The 26,335-nt window shown below is 32.6% G+C and overlaps 1 protein-coding gene across 9 annotated transcripts in view; it reads left to right on the forward strand.

The window, feature by feature from the left end:
* Pum2 (pumilio RNA binding family member 2) overlaps positions 1–26,335 on the forward strand; it is an 88,377-nt gene that overhangs the window by 22,168 nt on the left and 39,874 nt on the right. For 7 of the 9 annotated variants that reach the window (XM_040271354.2, XM_021724658.3, XM_005322604.4 and 4 more), the window contains exons 2-8: positions 349–417; positions 7,331–7,439; positions 10,880–11,067; positions 11,496–11,665; positions 15,572–15,842; positions 16,071–16,164; positions 22,737–22,862. In XM_040271354.2, coding sequence (XP_040127288.1) covers positions 367–417; positions 7,331–7,439; positions 10,880–11,067; positions 11,496–11,665; positions 15,572–15,842; positions 16,071–16,164; positions 22,737–22,862 — 1,009 coding nt within the window. In that variant the 5' untranslated portion in view covers positions 349–366. Of the gene's footprint in view, positions 1–348; positions 418–1,370; positions 1,496–2,347; positions 2,419–7,330; positions 7,440–10,879; positions 11,068–11,495; positions 11,666–15,571; positions 15,843–16,070; positions 16,165–22,736; positions 22,863–26,335 lie in introns of those variants that run through there. The other 2 variants (XM_013357389.4, XM_078029620.1) reach the window with 2 other exon arrangements.

Genomic DNA, 26,335 nt, shown 5'->3' on the forward strand with positions numbered 1-26,335 from the left:
TTTTTTGATACCAGATCTTGCTAAGTTACTATGCCTGGCTTTGAATTTAGGATCCTCCTACCGTAGCCTCCCAAGCTACTGGAATTATAGTTGTGCTTCACCATACCCAGATTTCATCTCTTGCTCAAGAATAAAGTTTTCTGTTAGCATGCAGAATAATTCAAGAACTCTTGATCTCATAGTTTTAAAGTAGATTACTCTCATGTACTCTATTTAGGAAAACCTGTCACACAGAAATCTGTTCTTGCCCATCACATGCTAATATTAGTAATAGCAGCAATATAATGTAAAAACAATTATACTTTGTTTAAAATTTTCTTTCTAATTTTTGGTTTTGTTATTCAACAGGTTTGATCTGTGGATGAAATGAATCATGATTTTCAAGCTCTTGCACTAGAATCTCGGGGAATGGGAGAGGTAAATATTTACTAATACCAAGAACTTATACCTCACTTTAATTATTTGAGCTGTTAAGACTCATTTTTTTTTAAAACTGTAATCTTGAAAAAATAGTGGTTATATTTTCTAAACTATTTGGGTTTTATTTTATTATTTTAAATCTCTGGTTGTGTGAAATTATGTAGTTGTGATTTTTCAGCTGCTTTGTTTTTAAACCTATAGCAAGTAATTTTCAGTGATTTATTTAGTGTGATTTGATTCACTTGGATAGATGTATTATATTTTGGTAATGAATCATACATCATTAGCTTTATACTCAGAAGAAAAACTTCCTTTATCCTTGTTCTGCCGTTTTATGTATGTATGCTGTGTTTGCTTATTGTTCATTATTCTCCCTTCCCAAAATCTCTCTTGTTCACCAAAGCTGTTTGCTTAATAAACTTCTAAATTCTTGACAGGACTCTACTGAAAAGACTTACCTATTGTCCCGTTGCTATCTATAGTAGAATGAATTATTTTCTCATCTGACTTTCCCAAGATCTTTATAAATACTTTTATTATATTACTGGTTACAGTTTGTATTATATTTGTCTCTCCTGTAAATTGCTAGCTTTGAATGCCTAGCATAATAGGTACTCCACATTTTAAAATTAATTTTATCATTCCTGTTAATCTGTGATTTTCTTTGAGGCATCAATTTAACCTCACCATTACATATTTTAAGTCAGCTAAAATACAGTTTTCCATACACCTAATGAAATTTTAGAACATTTTAATTATGGAAACTCTTGTGGTCATCTTTATTTTTGTCATGTTCTATACTATACTAACATAGTGTGGACTTTGGTAATAGAAAATAACAGTAAACAGACCTAAGATGTGTAATTAACTGCTTGCACCTGGAGATTATTTTACTTTGGTAGATTAGAGACGGCCATGAGACTCACTCCATCCAATGCTGTGCTCTTCAGATGCAGAAAAAGAGTCCAGTCACTCCTTTGGGCCACAAGAGGGCACCCTGCAGCTAGCTAACCCTCCCTTTCTTCAGAACAGCGTTTTCCAAAGAGTTTGTCATTTTCAGAGGACTGATTTAAGGGTGAGTTAAGGTGCTTAAGCTTAAGTATTACCAAAATAAATTTGTTAGTCCAGTGCACAAGGTAAAATTCTGGGCCCTAAGATAAATTTGAAAGAGAAAATAAGTTTTTTTTTTTGTTTGTTTAAAAAACTATACCTTCACTGCAGCACAGTGACTTGCTTAGGCATTATTTACATTATGGGAAACAAAAGAGGCAGAAAGGTCTTATATTCTTTCTTTGCCACTTGTTTCTGTGGTCTTTAGAGAAATAGAATGATGTATCTATCTTAAAAGCAGGTTTGAGCAGTTTTTCAGCCTTTTAGTCTGTGACAGACTTGAACTTCTCTCTTAAGAGCAAGTAAAGTCACAGTCCTACATTAATTCTGATATTTATACTTTACCTACCAAATGTATATTGTTTATGTGTTTACAAATAGATTCTTTTTCCCCCTTTCTAACTAATATTTGATAAATCTAAAGAGCTTTATAATTCCAAAACTTGTCATCATTAGAAATGGTAGTTAAAAGAGTATTTGGGGATGCAAAAAGGTTTTAGAAAAAGAGGAGGTAGTTTGAATGTATATTATATAAACTTAAATCCAGACTTTATTAATGGACTTGTCAGATATGCAGAACAAAAGTGTAGTCACTTAGGTGTAGATTGCTTTTACTACCTGTTGGATAGCAACCAGTCAGTGTATCTGTGACCTTTAGCCAGTAAAAATGTGTTCTTAAATAAGCTGTTTTTATGAATTTTTTTTTCATAATAGTTTACCAATTACTGTTGTTACCTCTAAAAGATAACTAAGAAACCTCAGATTTCTGTCTCTGGGTTTTCTCCCACAAGCCTTTCTATCTTTCCTCATCTCACAGGCAGCAGGGAACCTTCTGGGATTTCCTTCTTTGCCTGTCTCTCTCTCACCAGTCTTCTCCTTTCCTGACAGGTGAGGTTTTTTTGGTTTTGTTTTATCCCAGAATTATTCATTGGAATAAATAAAAGCAGCCTTGAGTTTCTGGCTCTTGTGTTTTCTAAAATTGCTTGTTTGGTTTTTGATGTGTGTTTTTTTTTTTTTAATGGTAATGCAAAATCCTTTTTTTAATGGATTGTTCTATTCTTTTTATGATAAAGTTTTGCTTATTATATTTTAAGTGTTGTAAATTTCTAATGTACAAAGCACTGCATCTACATATAGGATTCATTTCAAATGTACTGTTTTTTGTAGATCACAGTAGCTTTACAAGTCATCAGAAGGACGATCTCTTGGTTGTTCATCCAGAAATAGAAACAGATTTGTATTCATCTATTCATGCTTGCCCTTTCTTTTTTAAAAGCCTAATAGCAATTTTTGTCTAAAGTTCTGCTGATTTGCATTATGTCACATGGATTAAAAAGAGCAAAGCATGCATAGGAGATATTCAGCATTGTTAATATACGTAGTACACTTCAGAGGCATATTCCTATTGTCATCTCGAGGCTATTAGGCTGGGTACTTGTTTATTTTTTACATAATGGAAAAAAGGACCTTGCCTGAAATTTCTTTAGGGAACTCAGAATTTAACTTTAAAATCATTGAATTAGTATGTTTAATTTTGAGAATATTTTCATAGCTTAGTACGATAAATAATGCTCTTTCCTTTTTCAGATACAATAATTTTTAAAGTAAATTTTTGCATCAAGATCCTAGGTAGTATAGTAAAGTGGAAAACATTAGATAGGGTAGTAATGAAACTTCTCTTTTTTCAGATCTCTCACTAGTGCTATGAGCTTGAGTAAGATTGACTTATTTTGAAGCAGAAATAGAAATAATGTGTTGTATGAGTCATATACATCTCTCAAATGCTCTAACTTTGAGCAGTTATGGATAGCTTTTAGGGATAGTGTTTATAAAGTTGATCATAGTTTATATAAATCCTGTCTCAGTAATTCTATACTAAAAGTTTGTCCATGATAACAGGAAGAATATCACAGTATCTTAAACTGCTTTCATTTTTAACTAGTGGAAATTTTCAGAAATATCAATGAATTAGACTATAATTGAAAAGAACTCTCTGATAGTTAAATGTAAAGAGAAAGACCTTAGAATTAAATAGATACAGGGTTTCCAATCAGATTGTTGCCATTTACTAATTATATGTATAACCTTGAACAATTTAACTTTTGACTCTTTTTTTCTTATGCAGAATGTAACTATAGCAACTGTCTTTCCTAAATAATAAGGTTTAAACTTCTCCCTAGAATAGTCAAACAGACTCAAGAAAAAAAGAAGGCATATAGCTCTTAGACAAAATCTTTGTAATGAATGATGTAATTCTTTGAAATAATCAGCCCAGCCAGTTTAATGTTGCAGATGAGTAGTTGTCTCATGTATAATATTAAAAGATTTCTATTTTGAGGTTTGTAAAAGCTTCTAATATTTATGTAACTGCTGTGTGTTGGTTGTGTTAAGTGGTTTACTTATGTTATTTCATTCTAGTTTTATAACTTTTACGACCAGGGCTTATTATCTTTCCTTTTGAGATAAGGAAACAAGTTCAGAAAGAATAATTAACTGGCCCAAGGCCACACCACATAATAATACCTGAATGCAGTTTGAACTCCTGCCTGTCTTGACTATTTATAATGCTATTTTCCTTTGGAAATGTCTATATTTGTTGTTAGTTGGTTAGTATTAAGGGATATTAGGAATGGAGAAGATGGGGAAGTGATATGAATTGAAAAATCTAAAAATATTAAAATATTATATTCTTAAAAAAATGAAATCCAGAAAAGCACCATTCTTAGGTTTTAGGAAATTGCTTTCTGTTTTTTGTTCCCTGTACAATTTGGGTTTTAGCATCTGTTTTTGTCTTTTATGAACTTGTATTTTAAGTAGAGAGACCTTGCATCATGATTTGCCCAGGATAATCCAGTTACATATCTGTTACAATATAATTATTATAATAGCATCCCTTTTTTCAAAAGTGTCCTAGTTTGGATGATGGTTATATGAGCACTTAATTTAAAACAATAATGTGGGCATTTAGTTTTAAATTCTTGTAAGTCCTTGGATTATCTTTATTTGGCTGTCTTAGGATTTTATGTAACTGTTTATATTAGAGAACTCTGATGTATAAGTGTAATTCAGTAAATGCTAGAGCGGGAATTTTTTTCTCTTATAAGTGCGGGAATTTGATTTAATTTTATTTTTGAAACAATGTGCTGGGGTGCCTTTTTTTTTTTTTTTTTTTTAATGGGGAAGGCAAGCCATAAATACTCTTGAAGGAAAGAACATTGTATGTACTCAGTCGTATCTGAGATGAAGGATAGGTCAGGTTGACAAGAAATACTGAGTGTACTGACCTTAATTTAGAGTTTCTGTGAATTAGGGAATAAATAAAAAGTGGTAGTGAATAATATATTTTACAAATATTTAAGGATTTTAAGCCTTGTTTTTTATATTTCTAAGAAAAATCTCTGGGGGCAAATTTACATCAATTTATTGTTTAACCTCTAAAAACTTTTTTTAAACGGATCTTTTTTTCTGAATTATTGCCTGCTCTTAGATTTAGTCCATTTTAACCTGTTCCTCGTCAGAAGATAGTGATTTCTCGAAAAGTATTTGAATCACTATCTGAATTGCCATAGAAAGCAAGTTCTAGAATGTTTAGATCTTTGGTAGAAGTATTAAGTTTAACTACTAAATTTGTTTCCTATGCACGATAACTTGTGTTAACAAGAGAGTCGTAGTACAGTGCTTTACAAAAATATTCACACTTGGTAAGTGTTAACAGATTTTTTCCCCCATGTTTCTGTTTTTTATACCTATTTTGGATTCCTTATTTGTTATTCTTGTTTTGACACTGAAATGTTTTTCTTCATGAAGTATGGGCAAAACAATTCTTTATTTCAGGGATAGTTTTCATCCTTCTGAAATGACTTGCTTATGCAATGTTTTTAAGAGATTAATTTGGGTTTTACTATGAATAAATGTTTATTTAAATATATCAAATGATGCTGTAATATTAGTATTATCAGCTTTTTATTTTGTTTGAATGTTTACGTGAATCTTTTATAGTGATTTTTTTTTTAATTGAAGGAATGGAGCTATTGTAGTTTAATTACTGTGAACTTTGGTAAGAGTAGATGATTGTATAAAATATCTATAATTATTCATAGCCAAGAAGATCCTAAATGCAAAAACTTTTCTATTTTAAAAAACAGAATTTTGTTTCCTTTAAAAATTTGCTTATTTAGCAAAAGATCTGTGAAATGGGAACGAGGCTAAATTGATATTATCCCCCTATCTTCAGAGCTGCTTCTCCTGATCTACTCCAAACATCACCACAAACTCCTCCACCCCCCTAATTTTAGTCAATGACACCTATCATTATCTTTTTAATCCAGCTACTAAGGTTGTATCCCTTTTATCCACCTTTTCCCATTATCCATATTCAGGTCCAAATTTGACTGTCTAGAATGCTTCTAAGATCCATTTTATTTTCTCAGTTCTTTCTGTTAGTAGAACCCTATTTCAGTTCTTGCTGCTTTGACTCTATTGTAATTTTCCTAAACTGGTCTCTTTGTCTCTAGTCTTTCCCCTTCTATCTCTTATTCCTTACAACTTGAGTTGTTTTTCAAAACAACTGTCTTGCCAACCTGTCTTGATTTCTCTTGTTATTAAGTATAACATCCAATTTACTTAACATGTCTCCTAAGAGTCCTCATAATTGACCTGTTAGCTTTACCAGTATTAAGTCTTGGCCTTCCAACATCTGTTTCTCTTATATGCTGTTCTCCACATGTTACATTTTCTAAAGTTTTGCCTTCGTTTGTGCTTGACTGTATTTTATTTATGCTTTTTTTCCTTACCTTGCCTTCCCACTTTCAACCTCTAGCGCCCCCCACGCACAGTATATTCTCTCTCAGACCTCAATTCAAGTATTAGTTATATTTTATCATAGTCTATATGTTTATGAGCTCTGAAGATGTGAGCATGCCCTTAAAGGAGCACACATAGGTAATTTAGTATGATATGTATTTTAGTAGAAGTCTACACATGTTTGATTATTAGCACTGAAGGACTGGGCACCTAATTATGGGCTGAGAGTGTCTTATTTATTTAAAATATCAAATGTATGTCTCAGAAAGATTGTGTATTCAAACAGATATGCCAAGGCTGTCTCCTGAGCATCACGTATAGTAGCAAAGAAAGACCTGAATGGATATTAAAGAATAGCTAGGAATTATACATTTTGATTAACTCAATTTTTACATGGTGTATATGTCACCATGTAGACTATCTAGCATAGGGCCTTAAGATTGTTTTTTCAAAAGTATCTTAGGTTTTTTTCTGTGTGTGTGTTTTCTATCATCTATAGCTTTCTGATTTGGAATTGGTGGATTCATAGTATTCAGAAGCTAGTAAGAATTGTGAAATTCACTGTCATTGAATGGCTGAAGTAAGAAAGAAAAAATATTTTCTATCCTGGATGTTGTAGGATAGGAGGTTGTCCAAAGACAGTTCTTGAAAGTAAAAGAAAAATGTTAATCATTCTTTTAATGATCTCTTTTTGAGTAAGAAGTTTAATAGGCATTTTGAAGAAATTTACATATAAAGAAAACCACATAAGAAAAATGTTTGAAAAACAGTAGTCAGAAGTGGACTTTAATTTATTGTTTAGATTCAGAATTATTAGAACCAGTATGTAAACATAAACAGGGAGTTATTTTACTGTTAATGGAAAATTTAGAAAAAATCATTCTCATTTTCATTAGCATCAAAAACTAATGTGTACTATTAGTGATATGTTTGCTATTCCCTTTGTATTCTTTGTAATTTGAATAAAATTTAAATGTGAATTTTTCCTCCCAAATAGCTTTTGCCTACCAAAAAGTTTTGGGAACCTGATGATTCAACAAAAGATGGACAAAAAGGCATATTTCTTGGGGATGATGAATGGAGAGAGACTGCATGGGGAACTTCTCGTAAGTTATTGTTGTATGCATGAGAATTATGAATAAACTCAATGTTTGTTTTGTGTTTTTCCAGTCCCCACCCTGGCCCTGGCCCTAGGGTGTCACCTGCCTTTCCCCCCACAGCCCTCCACCTCAGTGTTTTTTAAAACCTTACCTATCCCTAAATAGTATTCAGAGAAAAATAGGATCTTGTAAGTCATTATAATTCACATTTTCTTGTGGTAGTTAACCCTTGTCTGTGGCATACTTACTTGATTAGTATGGTTAATTGATTAGATGTGTTTATCACATTAAGGCCTTCTTAAGGTTTTGTTAGTTTTTTTTTTTAATTCACTCTGATTATAAAATTTGAGTTACCACTAAAATAGAGGACCTATTTGTTGAACCATAAGAAGTTTTACTTTTAAACGGTCTTGTATGACAATGACTGATTTATCTAGTTGTTGCCCAGTTAAGCTTTATTAGACATTGGCCACATCCAGAAAGGAAGTTAATTGTCTTAGTGACATAAAACTCCTAGAAAAGTGCAGATGAATGTTTTTGATTTCCAGAAGGAGTGAGGAGACAGTTTGAGCTAAGAAACTCTTAAGGAGAAAAGGAACTGGCATGTAAGGAATATAACTTGTAGGAGTTTTAGTATTTATTGGTAAATTGAAAAACATAGTTGTAAACCATTATATATTGGAAATGTTTTTGATTAGTGAAATTTGAGAGTTGTACAGACAGAACTGTTAACATAAATTTTACAAATAAGTTTTCTCTTTTTATTGCTGGGTTTAATGCAGCTTGCTTTACCTATGCAAAATGCCCAAAGTAATAAAAAAACAAATTCTCCAATAAAACTATTGCCTAAAAGCTAAAACTCAAAGGTTAGGAAGATCTAAAAGAAGTTTTAATTTCATTTTCAATCAAATAGATCAAAAACTTTTGGTAATAGCTAATTTAGGCTGGTATTTCCTTAAAATATTGGAAATTTTCTTTTAGTTTAGTGCTAACAAACAGGTAATATGCCAGGTTTGGGGAACAGAAACATAATAGACCCATAATGTATTCACATGCAAAGCATTCTGAGCAGAACATGGAAATGAAAGATTATTTTCAGGATGGAAGATAGAAGAAATATCAAATTTATCATTTTAGTCAGTTCTTCTATCGCTTCTCCCAAGTTTAGTTGCATAGATTAAAATTTTGATGATGAATACTAGTCTTTTAGCAAAAAAACATGAGAAAACTAGAAATGAATGGAATTTTATTTACCTAACAAACATTTAGTAGATTTCAAGCACATACAAATATGAATAATACATTCCTTGTTTAAAGGATTTGTCATTCTAAGATTTTCCATGAGTGCAGGAAACCTACTCCTATACCATACTCATTCTTTGCTATTTTAGTCAGCTGATTCTCTGCTGCAACTAAAGAACCCGACCAGAACAACTTTAGAGGAGGAAAGGTTTATTTGGAGGCTTATAGTTTCAGAGGTCTCAATCCATAGACCACAGGCTCCATTCCTTGGGGCTCCAGGTGAGGTAGAACATCATGGTGGAAGAATGTGGCAAGGGAAACAGATCACATGGTGATCAGAAAGCAGAGGTCTCCACTTTCCAGATGAAAATATAAACCCCATAACCACACCCCACCTGCCTCCAGTTATCACTCAGTGAATCCCATCAGGGAGTAATTCACTGATTAGGTTAAGGTTGTAGACCAATCATTTCTCCTTTGAACTTTTTCATTGTCTCACATGTGAACTTTTGGGAGATGCCTTACATCCAAACCATAACATCAGCTAAATCGATATACTTGTGATTATCAGTTTCAGTGTGTTCTCCTGGTACTTTCAGGCCTTTGAAAAGTGGATTTCTGTAACTGAATTGCTCTCACTTTCCCCCACACTTTAAACTATTTACCCTTCATATTTGGCTTAAATATAACTTCCTTTGAGATTCACTCAAAGACTGGGAAGAATCAAAGCTCCATCTTTTCTATTGCCATAATATCCTGGATTATTTTTATTGAAGCACTTTTATCCTATTATGATTGCTTTCTATTAAATCTGTGCTCTTTGAGGACAGAGATTATCTTGTTTGTTCTTGAATTTTCCGAATGTAGCATAATGCTTAGCATACAAGGAGCAGTAAATCAGTATTTTAAACTGTGGATGAATGTTTGAATGAAAGGACATAATGGCTAATCTCTCCTGGATATACATAGTGAAATAGAAATGTTTTTTAATATAGTTCAACAAAAGTAGCAATCATTGAAAGTTATGAATTATAGTTAAATGAAATGATAATTGAATACCACAGTGATGCTCAACCTGGATAGTTGAAGAGCAAGACATAACATCCAGTATTGTACCTGTTTGTGAGTGAACCAGAAGTAACTAGTAACTTACTGGTTCCTTTGAAAAGATTTCAGCAAAAACTATTTGAATGTTGCCTCCCATGTGTTAATTTTATTTGTGTTCCGATAGCTTTTATTATTTTTCTTTTCATCATAGAAATAATGTAAAAATAGAATTTGTATCAGGTGAATAATTTTTTTTGAGAATTACCAGGGAATAACCGAGGAGTGTTTTGTTGCCTCGACTGGCCTAAAATTAGTGAATCCTGCCTCTGCCTCCCATCGGTTATAGTCATCTGCCCCTGCGCCCAGCTAGAAAAGATTTTTGTTTTTTTTTTTATCTTTTTAATTTTGGGGGTGGGTTGGGGGTATCTGAGCTTGAACTCAGGGGCTCTCAACCACTGAGCCACATCCCCAGCCCTATTTTGTATTTTATTTAGAGACAGGGTCTTACTGAGTTGCTTTAGCTAGTGCCTGCTGTTGCTGAGGCTGGCTTTGAACTCTTGATTCTCCTGCCTCAGCCTCCCAAGCTGCTGGGATTATAGGCTTCCCCATGCCCTGACTGTCAAAAGAGGTGTTTTTAAAATAAAAGCTTAAGGTGATATTTAGCCTTTTCACCAAGGAAATACTGTGGTATTATTGGTTTTTCCCTACTCATTCATGTTTCTAGTGTGACAGCAGTATGAACTATGAAAATGCTGCCAGTTTGGAAGGTGTTTTCTGTTTTTTCCCTTAAAAATAAACAAAATAAAAACTGATTTCATAGGACTCACCAAAAGAATATTAACTTTTTGACATAGTGCTTATAAGCAACTTTGCTTTCAGATTAATATTTCCACTTCCATTAACCTTTTTGGTTTGATTTTTCTTTCTATAGGCTTTTCCTATTTTTTTCTAAATTGTTCTTTTCATTTGTATTTTCAAGAGATGTGCCCCAGCCACTGACTCTTAACAGAATGAAAAGCTGTTTACAAGATTATAATAATAATAATCTTCAAAATAAAATGAAGTGCTGATTTTTCTTACTTTAGTATACTTGTGAAACTCCGTTTTGTTTAACTTGAAAGTACAAATTTATAATTCTAATCTTTATTCCAAAACAGATCATTCAATGTCCCAGCCTATTATGGTACAGAGAAGATCTGGACAGGGTTTTCATGGAAACAGTGAAGTAAATGCAATATTGTCTCCTCGATCAGAAAGTGGAGGCCTTGGCGTGAGCATGGTAGAATATGTACTAAGTTCTTCTCCTGCTGATAAATTGGATTCTCGTTTCAGGAAAGGAACTTTTGTAAGTATTTTGAATAAAGTCTTTTTTAAAATATTTGTTTGTTATTTGGTTATATTTTATTTTTAAGTCAGTTTATTTTTCCCTACTTCTTAAAGGAAATTTTAATAGCTGTTTGGACCCTTGTTTATTTCTCGATCTGGAAGTAACTAATGATATTGCGTATGCGTTAAATATTTTAATCTAGTTTGTGGTGTTACTGCTTTTCTAGCACCGCTATAGTTAAGGTTGCCTTAGCCCTTCTGTTATAAATCACTAGCTGTACTCAAATTTTTTGCTATTTGCTAAAATAGTTGACTATGAACTTAAAATATAAGTTTCAATGCTTTCTCTCGTTAACATGCACAATAGTGTAGTTTTAGGTCACCAAATGGTGCCTTTTTTGTGTGTTCTATTAAGTATTCAGAATCAAACAGATTCTTTTTCCTCAGGGCACTAGAGATGCTGAAACAGATGGACCTGAGAAAGGAGATCAAAAAGGCAAGGCTTCTCCATTTGAGGAGGACCAAAACAGAGATCTTAAACAAGGAGATGATGATGATTCTAAAATAAATGGCAGAGGTTTGCCAAATGGAATGGATGCCGATTGCAAAGATTTTAAGTAAGACTTTAACTTTTTTGAGAAGAAAAGGTTATCTCTTTAAGGATTATTACTATTAGTTGATGTGACTGATTTTGACATTTTTCCAACTTCTGTTTATTTCCTTTGTACCTGGTGTTAATCTGGACAATTATTTTTTCATAAGAAAAAATAGTTAATGATTATGAACAATTAAAAATAAATCTTTGAAGCAGGATCTAAAGCAGTATATTCTATTGAAGGATTAGTGTCAGAAGCTGCTGTTAATTTTCTGCTGATATAGTCTAAATTTGAACTTTTTCCTCTGTTAGAATTTAGTGAGACTTGAGACTTCAAAAGTTAGCTCTGGGCTGGGGTTGTGGCTCAGTGGTAGAGTGCTTGCCTAGCATGTGAGGCACTGGTATTGATCCTCAACACTGCATGCATATAATATATATATATATATATGTATGTATATATTTATGTATATAAATTATATATGTATATGTACGTATATATTTATGTGTATATATACACATAAAGTTGTTATGTCTATCTACAATATTAAAAAATTTTTTTTAAAAGTTAGCTTCAAACTCAGAATTCTTAACACTTTTTTAGTGTTTTCTCTGTCTTTTTCTTGTGCATGGTACTAAGGGTTGAACCCAGGGCCAAATGCTAGGCAAGTGCTCTATCACTGAACTACATTCCCACCCTTTTTAAAATTTTGCTTTTGAGACAAGATTTTGCGTATATGCCAAGGTTGGCCTTGAACTTGTGATCTTCCTGCCTCAGTTTCCCTGCTAGCTGGGATATTATAGGCATGTGCCACCATATCCAGCTGTAGTTGTCTTTAGGCATTTAGTACTTCTTTAACCTTTTACACTAAATTAGACAGTGTATCTTTATCTTAGGAATTGTTACTTCATACTGATTTAATATACTTTTACACTATAGTAATCAGATATTTTGAAGACTTTACCTGAAAACGAACAGTTCCTTTGAGATCTTGTGAACCGTGGAATGCTAGATAACAAGAGTTTAGGTCAACGGTTGGTTGCATTTATTACCTTAAATTACCAAAGCAGAATAACATTGCTTCTTAAAAGCAGCAGTGTTTCTATCTGTTCAGAGTGTAAAAAAGCATCCAAAACCTATAAACCTCTTTAATGCGAAATTTTGTGCTGTTTGTTTAAAACCTTTTCATTTTCTGATTTTGTTCTTTTCCTAAGTTTTAGTAAACAGTCTGCACTTAATATTCAGTTAATTATAAACCCTTCAGATTAAACATTTATAATTGAAGTGTTAATACACCACTAACTATAGCAAGAGCACCACTTGATAGTACAATGATTTTTTTTTTTTAATGCCCTCTGCTTTTGGTATTTGAGTTGTTTTGTGTGGAAGTTTTTACTTTTCCCCTTAAAATATTAATACCAAATTTATAAGCATTCAAATTTTATTTTGGATATCTGTTTAAAATCATTAATTAATTTAAATACAATATTAATCATTACTTGGCAATATAAAAAAATGTTTCAAAAAATACTGTGGCCATCACGATCACTATGTCAGCATGTCATGAATCTGTATGTTAAATGATGTATCAACATACACATTCCTATAGTAGAACTGAAATGAATGAAAGACCCAAGGAAACTTGTTTTGTTTTTAATTGGCTGGTGTTAAACAAAATCCTTTCAGTTTTGTTTTTTTTTTCCTGGTATGGTCCAAATGAAAAAATGAAACTTTGAAATTTTCCTATGCAAGTGGATATGGCTAAAGAGGAAAGGAGTTTAAAATCATCTAATATTGCAAGGACAATGCCTGATTTTTAAGTAAAATGTATATTCAGTTAACTATCTGGAGAAGAGTTCTTATAGTTGGGTATTGGCTTTGCAAACTGCTCTCTGCATGCTAGCATATTTATGTCATTGTGGAGCACCTGAATTTAGGGACAGAGTTAGATGGACATAACAACTCGCATTAAAAGCCAGGCAAAATACTTATTGCCATTAACTTAATAACATTTATGTTTGAACATACCATGAATGCATGGTTCTCAGAACAGTAAACTGATTGTTTTTTGTAAGTGAAAGAGTTCTGTATAAATATTTATGATGAAAATACAGACTATGAATGAAGATTAGAAAAAGGTAAGAATAGAATTGAGACTGTGAAGAGTGTTTTTGCAAAGAAACTGATGTTTAATTTGTTTCTAACTTGAATTTCTTGGGGAAAATTAAAGAGGCCATGGTATAGTAGAGAAAGGTATTGTGTTTTTATTTTAAAATATTTTTGTATGATAGGGTTTGAACCCATAGTTTTCTAGAATTAAGCTATATATCCAGCCCTTTTTTGAAACTCAGATTGACTTTGAACTTTCAGTCCTCCTGCCACAGCCTCCAGGGTTGCTGGGGTTAACAGGTGTGTACCACCATGCCCAGCAAGAGAGTTTGTAGGGGGATAATGAGGGTTGAACCCTGGGGGCCCTTCAACACTGAGGTACAGCCCCAGCAGGGTTTTTTTTTTTTTTTAAATTTTGAGACAGTGTCTTGATAAGTTGCTGGGTCTGATCTTCAACTTGGAATCCTCCTGACTTCTGAGTCTGTGGGATTATAGGCATGTTCTACTGTGTGCCCTGCCTTAATTTTTGATACATATGTTACACATTTACATTTCTTTCTGGTGATTTAGACTGAAACAATTTGGTATGATAAAGATGGTCTCTGGATACCTGTCATAGAGGACTTTCATAAACAGTTTCTTTTATTCTTGTTATTTGGAACCACCAGGTCCATCATTTATCATCCTTTCTCATCATAGAGAAATGGACCTGAGATAAGAAATGATTTACTCAAAAGTCACTTTAAAAGAGTCAAGAGGGCTGGGGATTTGGCTCAAGCGGTAGCGTGCTCGCCTGGCATGCATGCGGCCCGGGTTCGATCCTCAGCACCACATACAAACAGAGATGTTGTATCTGCCGAAAAAACTAAAAAATAAATATAAAAACTTCTCTCTCTCTCTCTCTTTAAAAAAAAAAAAAAGAGGAAAATTATTTTAAAAAAATAAAATAAAAGAGTCAAGAGTCAGCCTTTTTGGTCTTCGTTTGGTTTCATTTTCTGTTGTCTAGCAAGTTTCACCCTCTTAAGTCATGAAGACCATAATGGTCTATGGCCAGGTTTTTTTCCTCTAAATAATAGTAAGCAAGATGTTATGACAAAATTACATGCTGGTGGGCAGGATAGCAGAATGATGGATGAGTTTTGATTTTGAATTTTCCCACATTTGCTGCATAATAATTTGATTTTCATATCTACCATTCATTTTGTCTGTGATTTGAGGCCAAGGTTTCAGATTGTATTAGCCTAGATCGTAATTCTATATAGTTTTTCCTACCGGTAAAATTGAGTTGGTCATTAGAATATTGAAATTGAGGAGAGTGATTATTAATAATATAAAAACTACTAAAACCATGTCATCCTTTTTGAGTGGTGAGTAGTGGGAATAGAACTTCGGGGTGCTCTTATGACTGAGTTACTTCCCTAGCCCTTTTTATTTTTTGAAACAAGGTCTTACTACCTTGCTCATGCTGATCTTGAATTTGTGATTCTCCTGCCTTAGCCTCCCAAATAGCTGGGATTATAGAAAATCTCACCACACCCGGCTGAAACCATGTCACCTCTCAAGTTACATTAGGGGGAAAATGGGATAGAGTAGAATGTTAGTTGTTAGTTGGAACCACCAGGTCCATTATTTATCATCATTCCTTATCATCTTTCCTCGATAAGGAAGTGGACTTGAGATATAAAATGATTAGTGACTCAGAATGCCTTATTTGCTTTCATATTTTATAACTATTTGTTTTTGATTATTTTCATACTTTCTCATTTTACCTTTTGACTTGTATTTACACATAATGCTTTTCTTCTTTTTTTTTTTCCCCAGTCGTACTCCTGGAAGTCGTCAAGCCTCTCCAACTGAAGTAGTTGAGCGCCTCGGCCCCAATACTAATCCCCCAGAAGGATTGGGTCCTCTTCCTAATCCTACAGCTAATAAGCCACTTGTTGAGGAATTTTCAAATCCTGAAACTCAGAATCTGGATGCCATGGAACAAGTTGGTCTGGATTCCTTACAGTTTGACTATCCTGGTAACCAGGTACCCATGGACTCTTCAGGAGCTACTGTAGGCCTCTTTGAGTACAATTCCCAGCAGCAGGTAAAGCATACACCTTCTTTCTTTAAGAAAGTCCTTGTAACTATATAGTGGTGTATAACCAATGTAGTATGAGGCATTGATATGAATGGTGGAGTTTCTTGAACATTTAATGTTTTATTGATTAAAAATGTCCTTGCATTTGAGTGCTTCTGATACGTGTTTAAAATATTTTATTCACATGTGAAATATTTTGAAATTAATATTTGTATTAAATATTTTTCCTAATAGCTCTTTCAGAGAACTAATGCACTAACAGTTCAGCAGTTAACTGCAGCTCAACAGCAGCAATATGCATTAGCAGCAGCTCAGCAGCCACATATAGGTGAGTCTGTAAATTGCTTTTTTTGACTACAGTGTTAGAAAAATCTTGTTTAAAGTTATTAGACTGTTCCTCTTTATTTTCCCATTTAACAATTGGTGCTATTTTGTTTATTTTTGAAACATCCCATCATCCTGTTGATATCAACAGTAATAGATATTACATGGCAAGAGTATTGATTAGAGGAAGAATTATTTCTAGTTTATTTTTGTTTGGCATTACCATGGATTGAACCCCTGGTGCTCTACCACTGAGCTACATCCCAGCCCTTTTTATTTTATTTTGAGACAGGGTCTCACTAAGTTGCAGAGGGCCTTAATAAGTTGCTGATGCTGGCCTTGAACTTGTGATCCTCCTTTCTTAGCCTCTTGAGCTGCTGGAATTACAGGTGCATACCACTGTACCTGGCTTATTTTTAATTTTGAGACAGGGTCTCACTGAGTTACCCCTGCTGGCCTGAAACTTGTGATCTTCCTGCCTCAGACTCCCAAGTATGTAGAATTACCAGTGTGCATCCCCAAGCCCTACTCTGATTATAATTTGCATCATTGGTTAAATAAAGATCTCAAACTTGATAAAAGTTATCAGTGCTTAAGTGTTGTGTTGTCTCCCTACCCCTATTCCCCATGTGAAGGCTAGAGTTAAATGTCTGGACATTCAAGTGTGGTTATTTGTATTCACTTTCATGTAAAAGTGTTCATTTTAAAAATTGTTTAGAAATAGGAATTCCAAGAAAATTTCTCAAAATATTTTTTTTATTAAGTTATGTGATCTCTGACCTTTAGATTTGTGAATTATTTATTTGTAACCTACTAGAATTCAAGCTTGGCACATATTATGTTGTTTATATTGGGATTTTGTTGTTCTCCCTACTCCACCCCCCCATCAAGTACAAATCTTTACTGCTTATTAATACATATAAATCTTGTTAATGCATATAAACCTTACTAGTAGGGGATTTTCCTTTTTATTTTTAAATAGTTATAAATTCACAGGGAATTTACAAAGAGTGCAAAGAATCCCATACTCCTTTGTTTAGTTTCCCTTAATGGTTACATCTTATAATTACAGCACAGTATCAAAACCAGTAATGTGACACTGGTACTGTATATAATTTAGTCATTTTATTACATGCGTAGATGTTGTGGAACCATATTTATTTTATCTGACTTTAACTAAACTTCAGTTATTTTCTAGTTAAAGGACTTGTGAATACTGTATCAGAATCTGTGGAAGGAAGGGTCCATAATGCTAAGTTTGTTCTCTTCCCTTAATTTCTTATTGTTTTGTATCAGTGCAGTAAGGTTTCCTAGGTCCCACATTTCTCTTTTGTTTTTAATCAAAGGTGTCCACATTTGTAGTTGACCTTTAATAGCAACATCCACCCAGGCCTTGTTTTCTTTTGTCTTTTTTTCCTAAATTTCTTTTATCCATGTACTTAATCTTTTCTTCTTGTAATGTTAAAAATGTACTGATTCCTGTATGTTCATGCCACACACAGTTTATATTACTTGGGGCTTTATGATATGTATGTTTTAATGTTGCTCTTTGGATTCTTAAAACTTTTTTTCATCATTTGCCAATTTACCATTGTGGGGTTTTTTTTTCCCCACATAACAACTTCAGAATCAACTTATCTACTTATATAAGATCAGATTAAGTTTTTTAATTAACTTATGGAAAATTAGTATCCTTATATTAAGTATTCTTATCCAGGGCATAATGTCTCTTTACTTGATTATTCAGGTCTGCTTTGGTGGTGTTCATGAGTGCTTTAAAGTTTGTCATATAAGTTTAAATATTTATTCTTAATATTATATTTTGCCATCAAATAACCTCCTGTCATTCATTAAACATGCATGAAAGATCTTGAATATCATATATTAGATTTAATGAATGGCATTTTCTAAAATTAAATCATGCTTTAATTAAAATAAAAATGACTTGTATACATTCATTTGTTCTTTTAATGCACTTTTTCAATTTCTAATATTTTAAGATTTTTGCATCATTTTATTTTTTTTAGTTTTAGTTTTAGGTGGACACGATATCTTTTATTTTTATGTGGTGCCGAGAATCGAACCCAGTGCTTCACGCATGCTAGGTGGGCACGTTACTACTTGGGCCACATCCTCAGCCCCTTTTGCATCAATATTAAAGTGACTTTAGTCTCTCTGTTTTTGCTGTTTTTTTTAAGTTTTTGTATCAACATACTGCTTCATAAAAAAAATTTCTAGAGATATTCTATTTTTTAAAATCATGTAATGCATTAAGTAATATTAGATTTACATGACCTTCAAAGATGTGGCAAAAGAACTCTGAAACCATATAGATAATTCAAATGAATTTGAAAACCTGACTGAGATAGAATTATTCTAAGAAAGCATAAGTTATCTAAGATGACCACCACATCTTAGTTCCACCCTTAAAAAGGACTGATTGTAAAAATTAATACATTTTATCAAAGTTTGCTCAGTCATGTCTTGGCTGGTTGATGGCTCATTTAGCATTAACCAATAGAAATATAATATGTAGTTTTAAGTTATTTGGTAGTCAGATTTTAAAATCTAAAAATACGTAAAATTAATTTGAGTTGTTTGTTACTAATGGATTATTTTAACCCATTATATCTATTATCATTTCAAAAAATAATCAGTAGAAAGCTTGTAAATGAGAAATTTTGTTTTCTTCAAATTAAGTGTTTGAAATCAGATATGCATTGTCCTACTTAGAGCTAATCTCAAGTTACACTACACTTGAAATGCCCAGGGATTATATTGGCTAGTAACTGCCACATTTGTCAGTGCAACTGTAAAGATTATGTTAGGATGGGGGTTGATAAAACTTTTTCATATATTAAGGGCCATCTAACTGGTAACTATTTTTAGCTCTGTAGGCAATATGATTTCAGTCACTACTACATTGTGCTGTTGTAGCATGAAAGTGGCCATAAATGTTTCATGAATGAGTATCATTTACTGGCACTAAAATTCGAATTTCATATACTTTCCTTTTAGCAATTTTTTCCTCAACCATTTAAATATGTTCAGACTGTTCTTAGCTAATTTGTAAAACAAGGAAAAAATTAATGGATTAACAGGGCGCACTTAGCCCATAGAGTGGGCCAAAAGGTGATATAGATGCAGTATATTTTTAAAAACAGACATTGACACTCTGCTCATCTGCTTATGAGCTCAAAGAAAAAGATAAGGTTTTGTAGACAGCTGGGAATTTTTACAGCACAGGACATTGAATGAAAACTGATAGCAGTAATTGGCAATAAAGCCTGTGAAGACCTACAAGAGAAATAAACTACCAGGATTAGAGTTTGAGTAATGCTAATTATATAAATTAAGAATCCCAAACTATTAATAGAATGCTTGATTTGGAGGTTAGTTTCTAGGATGTAGTTGAGGCTCTTTTGATACCAAATGTCGACAGGTGAATGCAGGAAAAATTCACAAAAGATAGTATTTCAAACAAAATAATAATAAAAATAAGGAAGATCGGCTACAACAGTCATGCAACAGAGTTCACACTCAAGGTATAAAAATAAAGGGACTTTAAATTTTAAAAAGAACTTTGAAAACATTCAGAACATTAAAAAAATAAAAGCCTTAAGCTGTCAGACATCCTTAGAGGTCTTCACATCATAAAATGATGCAAAATGAACCATTTCTGGATCTTGGAAGTAAAAACTATTGGAAAAAAATAGTTCTATGTAGACTGCATAACTATGTGGCTGTTATTATTTAAGACAAAATGAAATAGGAAGCAAAACTTTAAAAATCTTCCAGAACACTGAAGCATTGCATAGTAATAAGGATATGAAAATAACAAGCTATAGAGTGAAATAGGGAATAACTAAAGATACATAAGGCATTTGTAAGGAAAACTACAAACTTTTCCAGAACTCTTGAAAAAATGGAGACACAGGCTTTTGGGAGAAAACTCGGCATCATCATTGTAAAAATGTCACTTCTCCCAAAATTGACTCTTATTTTTATTTATTCTAATTTGTTATATATGACAGCAGAATGCAATTCAATTCATATTATACAATAGAGCACAGTTTTTCATATCTCTGGTTGTACATTTAATGAATGCTTAGTCAGAATTCCAACAGGATATTTTTGTTTGTTTGTTTGAAACTTAGAAATTTGATGTTTGTGATAGAAAATTAATGGAAAGCTAAAATTGTGGAGCAGGACTTGCTTATTGTTATTTATAGTAATTAAAACAATGTGGTATTAGCCTAGGAATATACAAGTAGTTTAGTGAACGAAAACAATCTTAATTTTGTGTGTATGTGTATATGTGGGTGTGGGTGTTTGTGTGTTTAGAGTATCATGATGGCATGAATTTTAATCTGATTGACATTTCAAATCAATAAATAAAGAATGTTTATTTGGAAAATAGCTTGGTAGGATAATTGAGCCTCATTTCTTTTGGATTGGAAATTTAATGAGAAAAAAGTATAAAAAGATTGATAACAATTTTGCTTTATTGAGAATCAGAACCACAAATTAAGACAAAATGATTACTTTTGTTTATTTTAATGTTTTACTTTACCTATCTGGTTGGAAATTGTTTAAAGTTTATTTTGGTCTTATTTTGGAGTGTGAGTGGCATCCTCCAATACTCTTAATAGAAATGTAAATTGGTACAATTTCCTGGAGGATAGTCTGGAAATGGATTAAGAATTTATGTGTTTTTGCCCATTTAAATGAATTTTCATAAGACTATAATACTATAGAGACCCACATAGTTTAAAAAGAAAACTATTTATAGTAAGAGATTATGAATCATCAAAATGTATTTTTTAGTAGGCTATTTATGTTTCTTCTATACAATAGCATAAATACTTTGTGGCCATTAAAAAAATGAGCTAGATATGGTCTATGACTTAAAGATCTATTATTATTTGGCAAGTGGAAAAAGCATATTAAAATATTATAGACTACAATATTAAATGTTAAAAATAGAGAAGGGTATAAACCAATTATTTTCTAATTCATAGACTTCAATAGTAATTTGAATGTTTTAAAACAATGATTTTTATGGTAAACCATAAAATATTTTTCCATCAAGGATGGCCTAGCTTGTAGAATTTTTTTTAGTATTAGTTTTTACTAATATAGAATTCTCTATTATGATAAATTCCTGACAGATGAGAATAAGAATATGACTGAGCAAATGAAGGGGATTTTACTGAGCCCACACTATAATTTTTAATTCCTTTATAAAACAGTTCTTGAAAATGGCTGTTTGTACTTGTACATGAAATCACTGTTGTGGGTTGTGGCCTATATTTTTAAAAAATCAAATAGATAATGTGGAAAGTAATAAATTAAGAGCTGCGCAATATAGAGTTTATTGGGATTGCAAAAGGTAATTTTTGTGGGTGTTGGGAATTGAACCCTCGGCCTTCCATGTGCTAGGCAAGCAAGCACTTTACCACTGAGTCTCATCTTCAGTCCCAGTAAAATCTTTTCTGCTGGACTTGTTTGTGGCATTATTCTCTATGTATAAGTTGATCTGAAATGTATTTTGTATTGTGGATCATAGTCATAGACACTTTGAAAGCTAATAAGGTTTTAAAGTAATTTCAGAATCTTGATTTTTTTTTTTTAAGGCCTAGATAAGATATATTTTACATTTTTTTCCCCTTTGGGTAAAATTAGTTTACATTCATCTACTTATACCCATATCCCCCATTATCTTTTAAACTTGAACAAACTTGATCTCCTTAAGCTTTGAATACATCCTTATTCACTATTCCCTTACTATTCACTTATCTCAGTTACTTTCCAGAAGAGAAAACCCTGACAACCCATTTTCAAAGAATTTAAAAGTTCTGTAGGGTAGTAGGACATAATAAATGTTTAAAGCTAAAACTACTACTGTTCAGTAGTAGTTTTTCATTCAGTCTTTAGTAAGCTATACTGTGGCTTAGGAATTCAACACAGGAAGGAGGATTAGATCTGTCCTGACAAAGCACTCTATCCATCAATAAAATTACCAATTAGAAAACAGTATAGAAAGTCCTATGGACATAGAGAGGAGGGATATTAAATTTGGGAAAGGGTTAATGGGATGAATGAGCTGTAGAATAAAATGAAATAAAACTGGTGTTATAACCAAAATGAAGTCTGCCAAACTTCCTGATTCATACTAAGTGGTTTTGACTTTGTCTTCAAGTTAATAGGGAACTAAAGAAGAGTTTAAATAAAGTGACTTTAAGTTCACTTTTATATTTAGTAAAGGCTAAAAACAAGCAAACAAACAAAAAAAAATGTGAACATACACTTGTAGTACTCCTGAGTATTCCACGGAGTGGAATTAATTCTCACAAAAAAAAAAAAAATACAGGGTAATTGATGGTATACCGGCACCTTAAACAAAAAACTTTAGAATCAGTTACTGTTACATACACAGGGTCACTTAGTAAAAAATTGAACCATTATAATGCTGCTTTGCTTCCCCCTCTCAGATTCAGAATAGAAATGTTTTTACTTGATGAAGAAAATATACTTTGCATTTTTATTCATTATTTCTCCTCCTTTTAAATGTAGCTGGTGTGTTCTCAGCAGGCCTTGCTCCAGCTGCATTTGTGCCAAATCCATATATTATTAGTGCTGCTCCTCCGGGGACCGATCCATATACTGCAGCAGGATTGGCTGCAGCAGCAACATTAGCAGGTAATTTATTGTTCATCTTTGTTGTTTGTTATGAATTTAGTTTTAATTTTGGATTAAGCTTTATTTTTATCTGTTTGGGCAATTTGCAATTCCTAAGAAAAACTGAAACATCCAGAATGGATTGAAATTTTCAGGGAGTTTTTTGGTTTTGTTTTTATTTTTTTTTTTTAATATGTTGATGGACCTTTATTTTTTTATTCATTTATTTGTGTGCTGTGCTGAAAATCGAACTCGATGCCTCTCACATGATAGGCAAGCTCTCTACCACTGAGCCACAGCTTCAGCCCCTCTGGGAGTTTATTTTTATTCAATTGTAATGTCACGGAAAGTCCTAAGCAATAACCCTTTTATTTTTCTTTTCTTTATGTAGTTGTTTTGCATTTTCATTTTTTAATTTTAGAAATCTTCTATTGTTGATTGTGAATCTCCATTTTAATACCTACAGAGACAATGGAAAGTAACGTATTAGAGGTGTAGGTAGTGTGAATATCCGAGTCAGGGGTAGTATAAGATCTTTAGAAGTCTTGAGAGAATATAGATCTTAAAGTTGAGTAATGTTAAAATGTACAAGCCAGCTGGGAAAAAAGTGTCGGACAGAGCTGGGTGCTGTGACGCACACCTGTAATTCCAACAACTTGGCAAGATCCTATCTTAAAATTAAAAAAAAAAAAAATCTTTTTTAAAGGTTGGGGGTATAGCTCCATGGTAAAGCACCTCTCTGGGTTCAGTTCCCAGTACCAGAAGGAAGGGGAAAAGAACTTCCTGAAAATTTTCAAAGCCCAAGATTACCATTCAAAATCTGACATAAATTTATTGATTGATTGTATATCTTCTGAGAAGTGTCTGTTCAGTTCCTTGGCCCATTTATTGATTGGGTCATTTGTTTTTTTGGTGTTAAAATTTTTGAGTTCTTTATTCTAGAGATTAGTGCTCTATCTGACATTCGAGTGGTAAGAATTTGTTCCCAATTCATCTCACTGATTGTTGCTTTTGCTGAGAAGAAGCTTTTTAGTTTGAATCCATCCCATTTATTGATTCTTGATATTCTTGTGCGATAAAAGTCTTATTAAGGAATTTGGGGCCTAATCCGACATGATGGAGATTTGGGCCTACTTTTTCTTCTAATAGACGCAGTGTCTCTGGTTTAAATTCTAGGTCCTTGTTCCACTTAAGTTTTATGCATGGTGAGAGAGAGAGGTTTAATTTAATTACCATAAGTACGTGTATAAAAACACGAAGGATGTGACTCTACTTTGTGTACAACCAGAGATATGAAAAATTGTGCTCTATACATAATGTAAATTGTAGTGCCTTCTGTTGTCATATACAACAAATTAAAATTTAAAAAATTTTAAAAACCTGACATGAAAACTAGTGTATTGAGGATGGGGATACAGTTGGTAGAGTGCTTGCCTCACGTGCACAAGGGCCCTGGGTTCAATCCTTAGTTCGCGCGCACACACACCTAATGTATTTGTTACTTATTTCAGTGAGAAAGAGTTGTGAGGTGCTCAGACACAGTCTTAGTGAGCAATGCTATTTGCTGATTTTATGTAAGGTTGTTGGGAAATGTTTGTTTTAGATTAAAATGACTTCAAAGACAGAAATGAGTTAAGCGTGGTTTATGTTGTTTTTAGAAGCAAGAATGGGTTGCTGTTGGCCTTAGAAATGTGTTTGTTGGAGTGAGTCTGCTGATGGGCTGTATTCCAAAACTTGAGACTGGGGCTATTTTTTTTTAATTTTTTTGCTTTCAAAGATATCATCTCTGAAGTGATTATCACTTATCAATCTGATATTTTTAATATAATACCAGGTATTTATTTATTTGTTATCATGCCTGTTGAACAGTCTGCTTTTCCTGGGAAGTTGAACTTTCAAACTCAAGATCTTTTTCAAACAGTGAGCGAAATATATTAATTTCAAAATCTTGCTCTATACTTAACTAGTAGACTAAAACTAACTTCTCATAGTCAGTGACTTTTGGTGTAGAAATAATATATCACGCAACTCAATAATGTGAGCTTTTCTAGTGCCGTTTAACTGGATGTTAGTGCATAAAGTGCTGGTATAATGCCATACAGAGAACCATTTACTTATGAAACTGAAAGCAACAACTTTAAGAGGTCATTTAGTTCGGGAATAGGCATACCTCACATTCTGGACTCAGGTAGCAGTGCTATATAATGAAATGCAGTGTAAGCCAGAAAATGAACTTTAAAATTTTCTGGTAGCCACACTGTAAAAGTACAGAATAGGTGAAATTTATCTCAATAATACATTTGATTTAGGTCAACAGATCTGAGATATATTTGAGCATATAATGAATATTTTTTAATAATAGATTTTTTTTTTCATGCTGTCTTCAAAATCCTGTGTAAGTTTATACTCTTAAAGCTCATCTTAGTTGGTCTTTTCTTTTAATTGTTCAGTACCCACAAGTGGATTCTGGCTATGTTAGCGAGTTTGGATCTAGGTAGATGTGTGACTATTGTTTTTACAGTGTGTACTTTTTTTTTCTTAGGAGTTTGAGGATTTTGAAACTTAAGATTTTTTTTTTTAATGTTTTAATACTCCATGCTATAGGTTGTATTCGTTAGAAATACTTTTTGCATTTAAGTTCACATAATTTTTCATTTTAGTTATTTGGTCAGTACTATTTGGCTTCATTTTCTTCTATAACAAATGGAAAGTGAGAGTTTGACTTTTTAAAAATATACAAAGCAAATGTTCTAAATTTTGACTAGTAAAGTTTTGGAGTGTTGTATAAATTAGAAATCGTGATATTTTATTCATTTTAATGATATCTTTGAAAGCCAAAAAATTCATCTTATTGTGCATATAATTCTATTTGCTCTTCACAAATCAAATATCTTGAACAAAGTAGAATAGAACAGGACCAATTTCTTTTGTATTTTCTAATTTGCTTTTTTACCTCAGGTTTTCTCTGAGCTTGTATCTAGTTCTTATCTTGACTCACTAGTCTCATTTTTCTAACCACATAAACAAGGATGTCTCATTTGTTTTCACATAATTTTCTATTGCTTTGTGAGAATTGTGGCTAATTCTGTTTCAAATATGAAAAATATTTTTAAATTGAATGCTTGCAATTCAGATACTTTTGTAGCAAGCTTGGTACCCAAATATACCCTAGTTTTATGTTATATTTGGAAAAGCAAAAGGCGGGGGGGGGGATGTAAATGTAATTCATTTCAGTTATCAGAAAGTATTTGTTTTCAGAGAAGTAACAAATTGACCATAAGAAATTCTAACAAGTTTTGTTGTCCAATGTTCCCTGAATGTGTTATCTGTGTTCATCTGTATCAGGCCATAATTGGCAATATGTATATGTTGAATATAAGACTAAGTGTCCTATCAGTTTATTGGTAGTATTTAGCTGTGCTTCACATATCTCCATTAAAACCATAGCTGTCATTCTTGAATACTTTCCTTTCTCAATAATCTGAACCTGAATG

The sequence above is a fragment of the Ictidomys tridecemlineatus genome, chromosome 12, assembly GCF_052094955.1.
Source record: "Ictidomys tridecemlineatus isolate mIctTri1 chromosome 12, mIctTri1.hap1, whole genome shotgun sequence".
Taxonomy (NCBI): Eukaryota; Metazoa; Chordata; class Mammalia; order Rodentia; family Sciuridae; genus Ictidomys; species Ictidomys tridecemlineatus.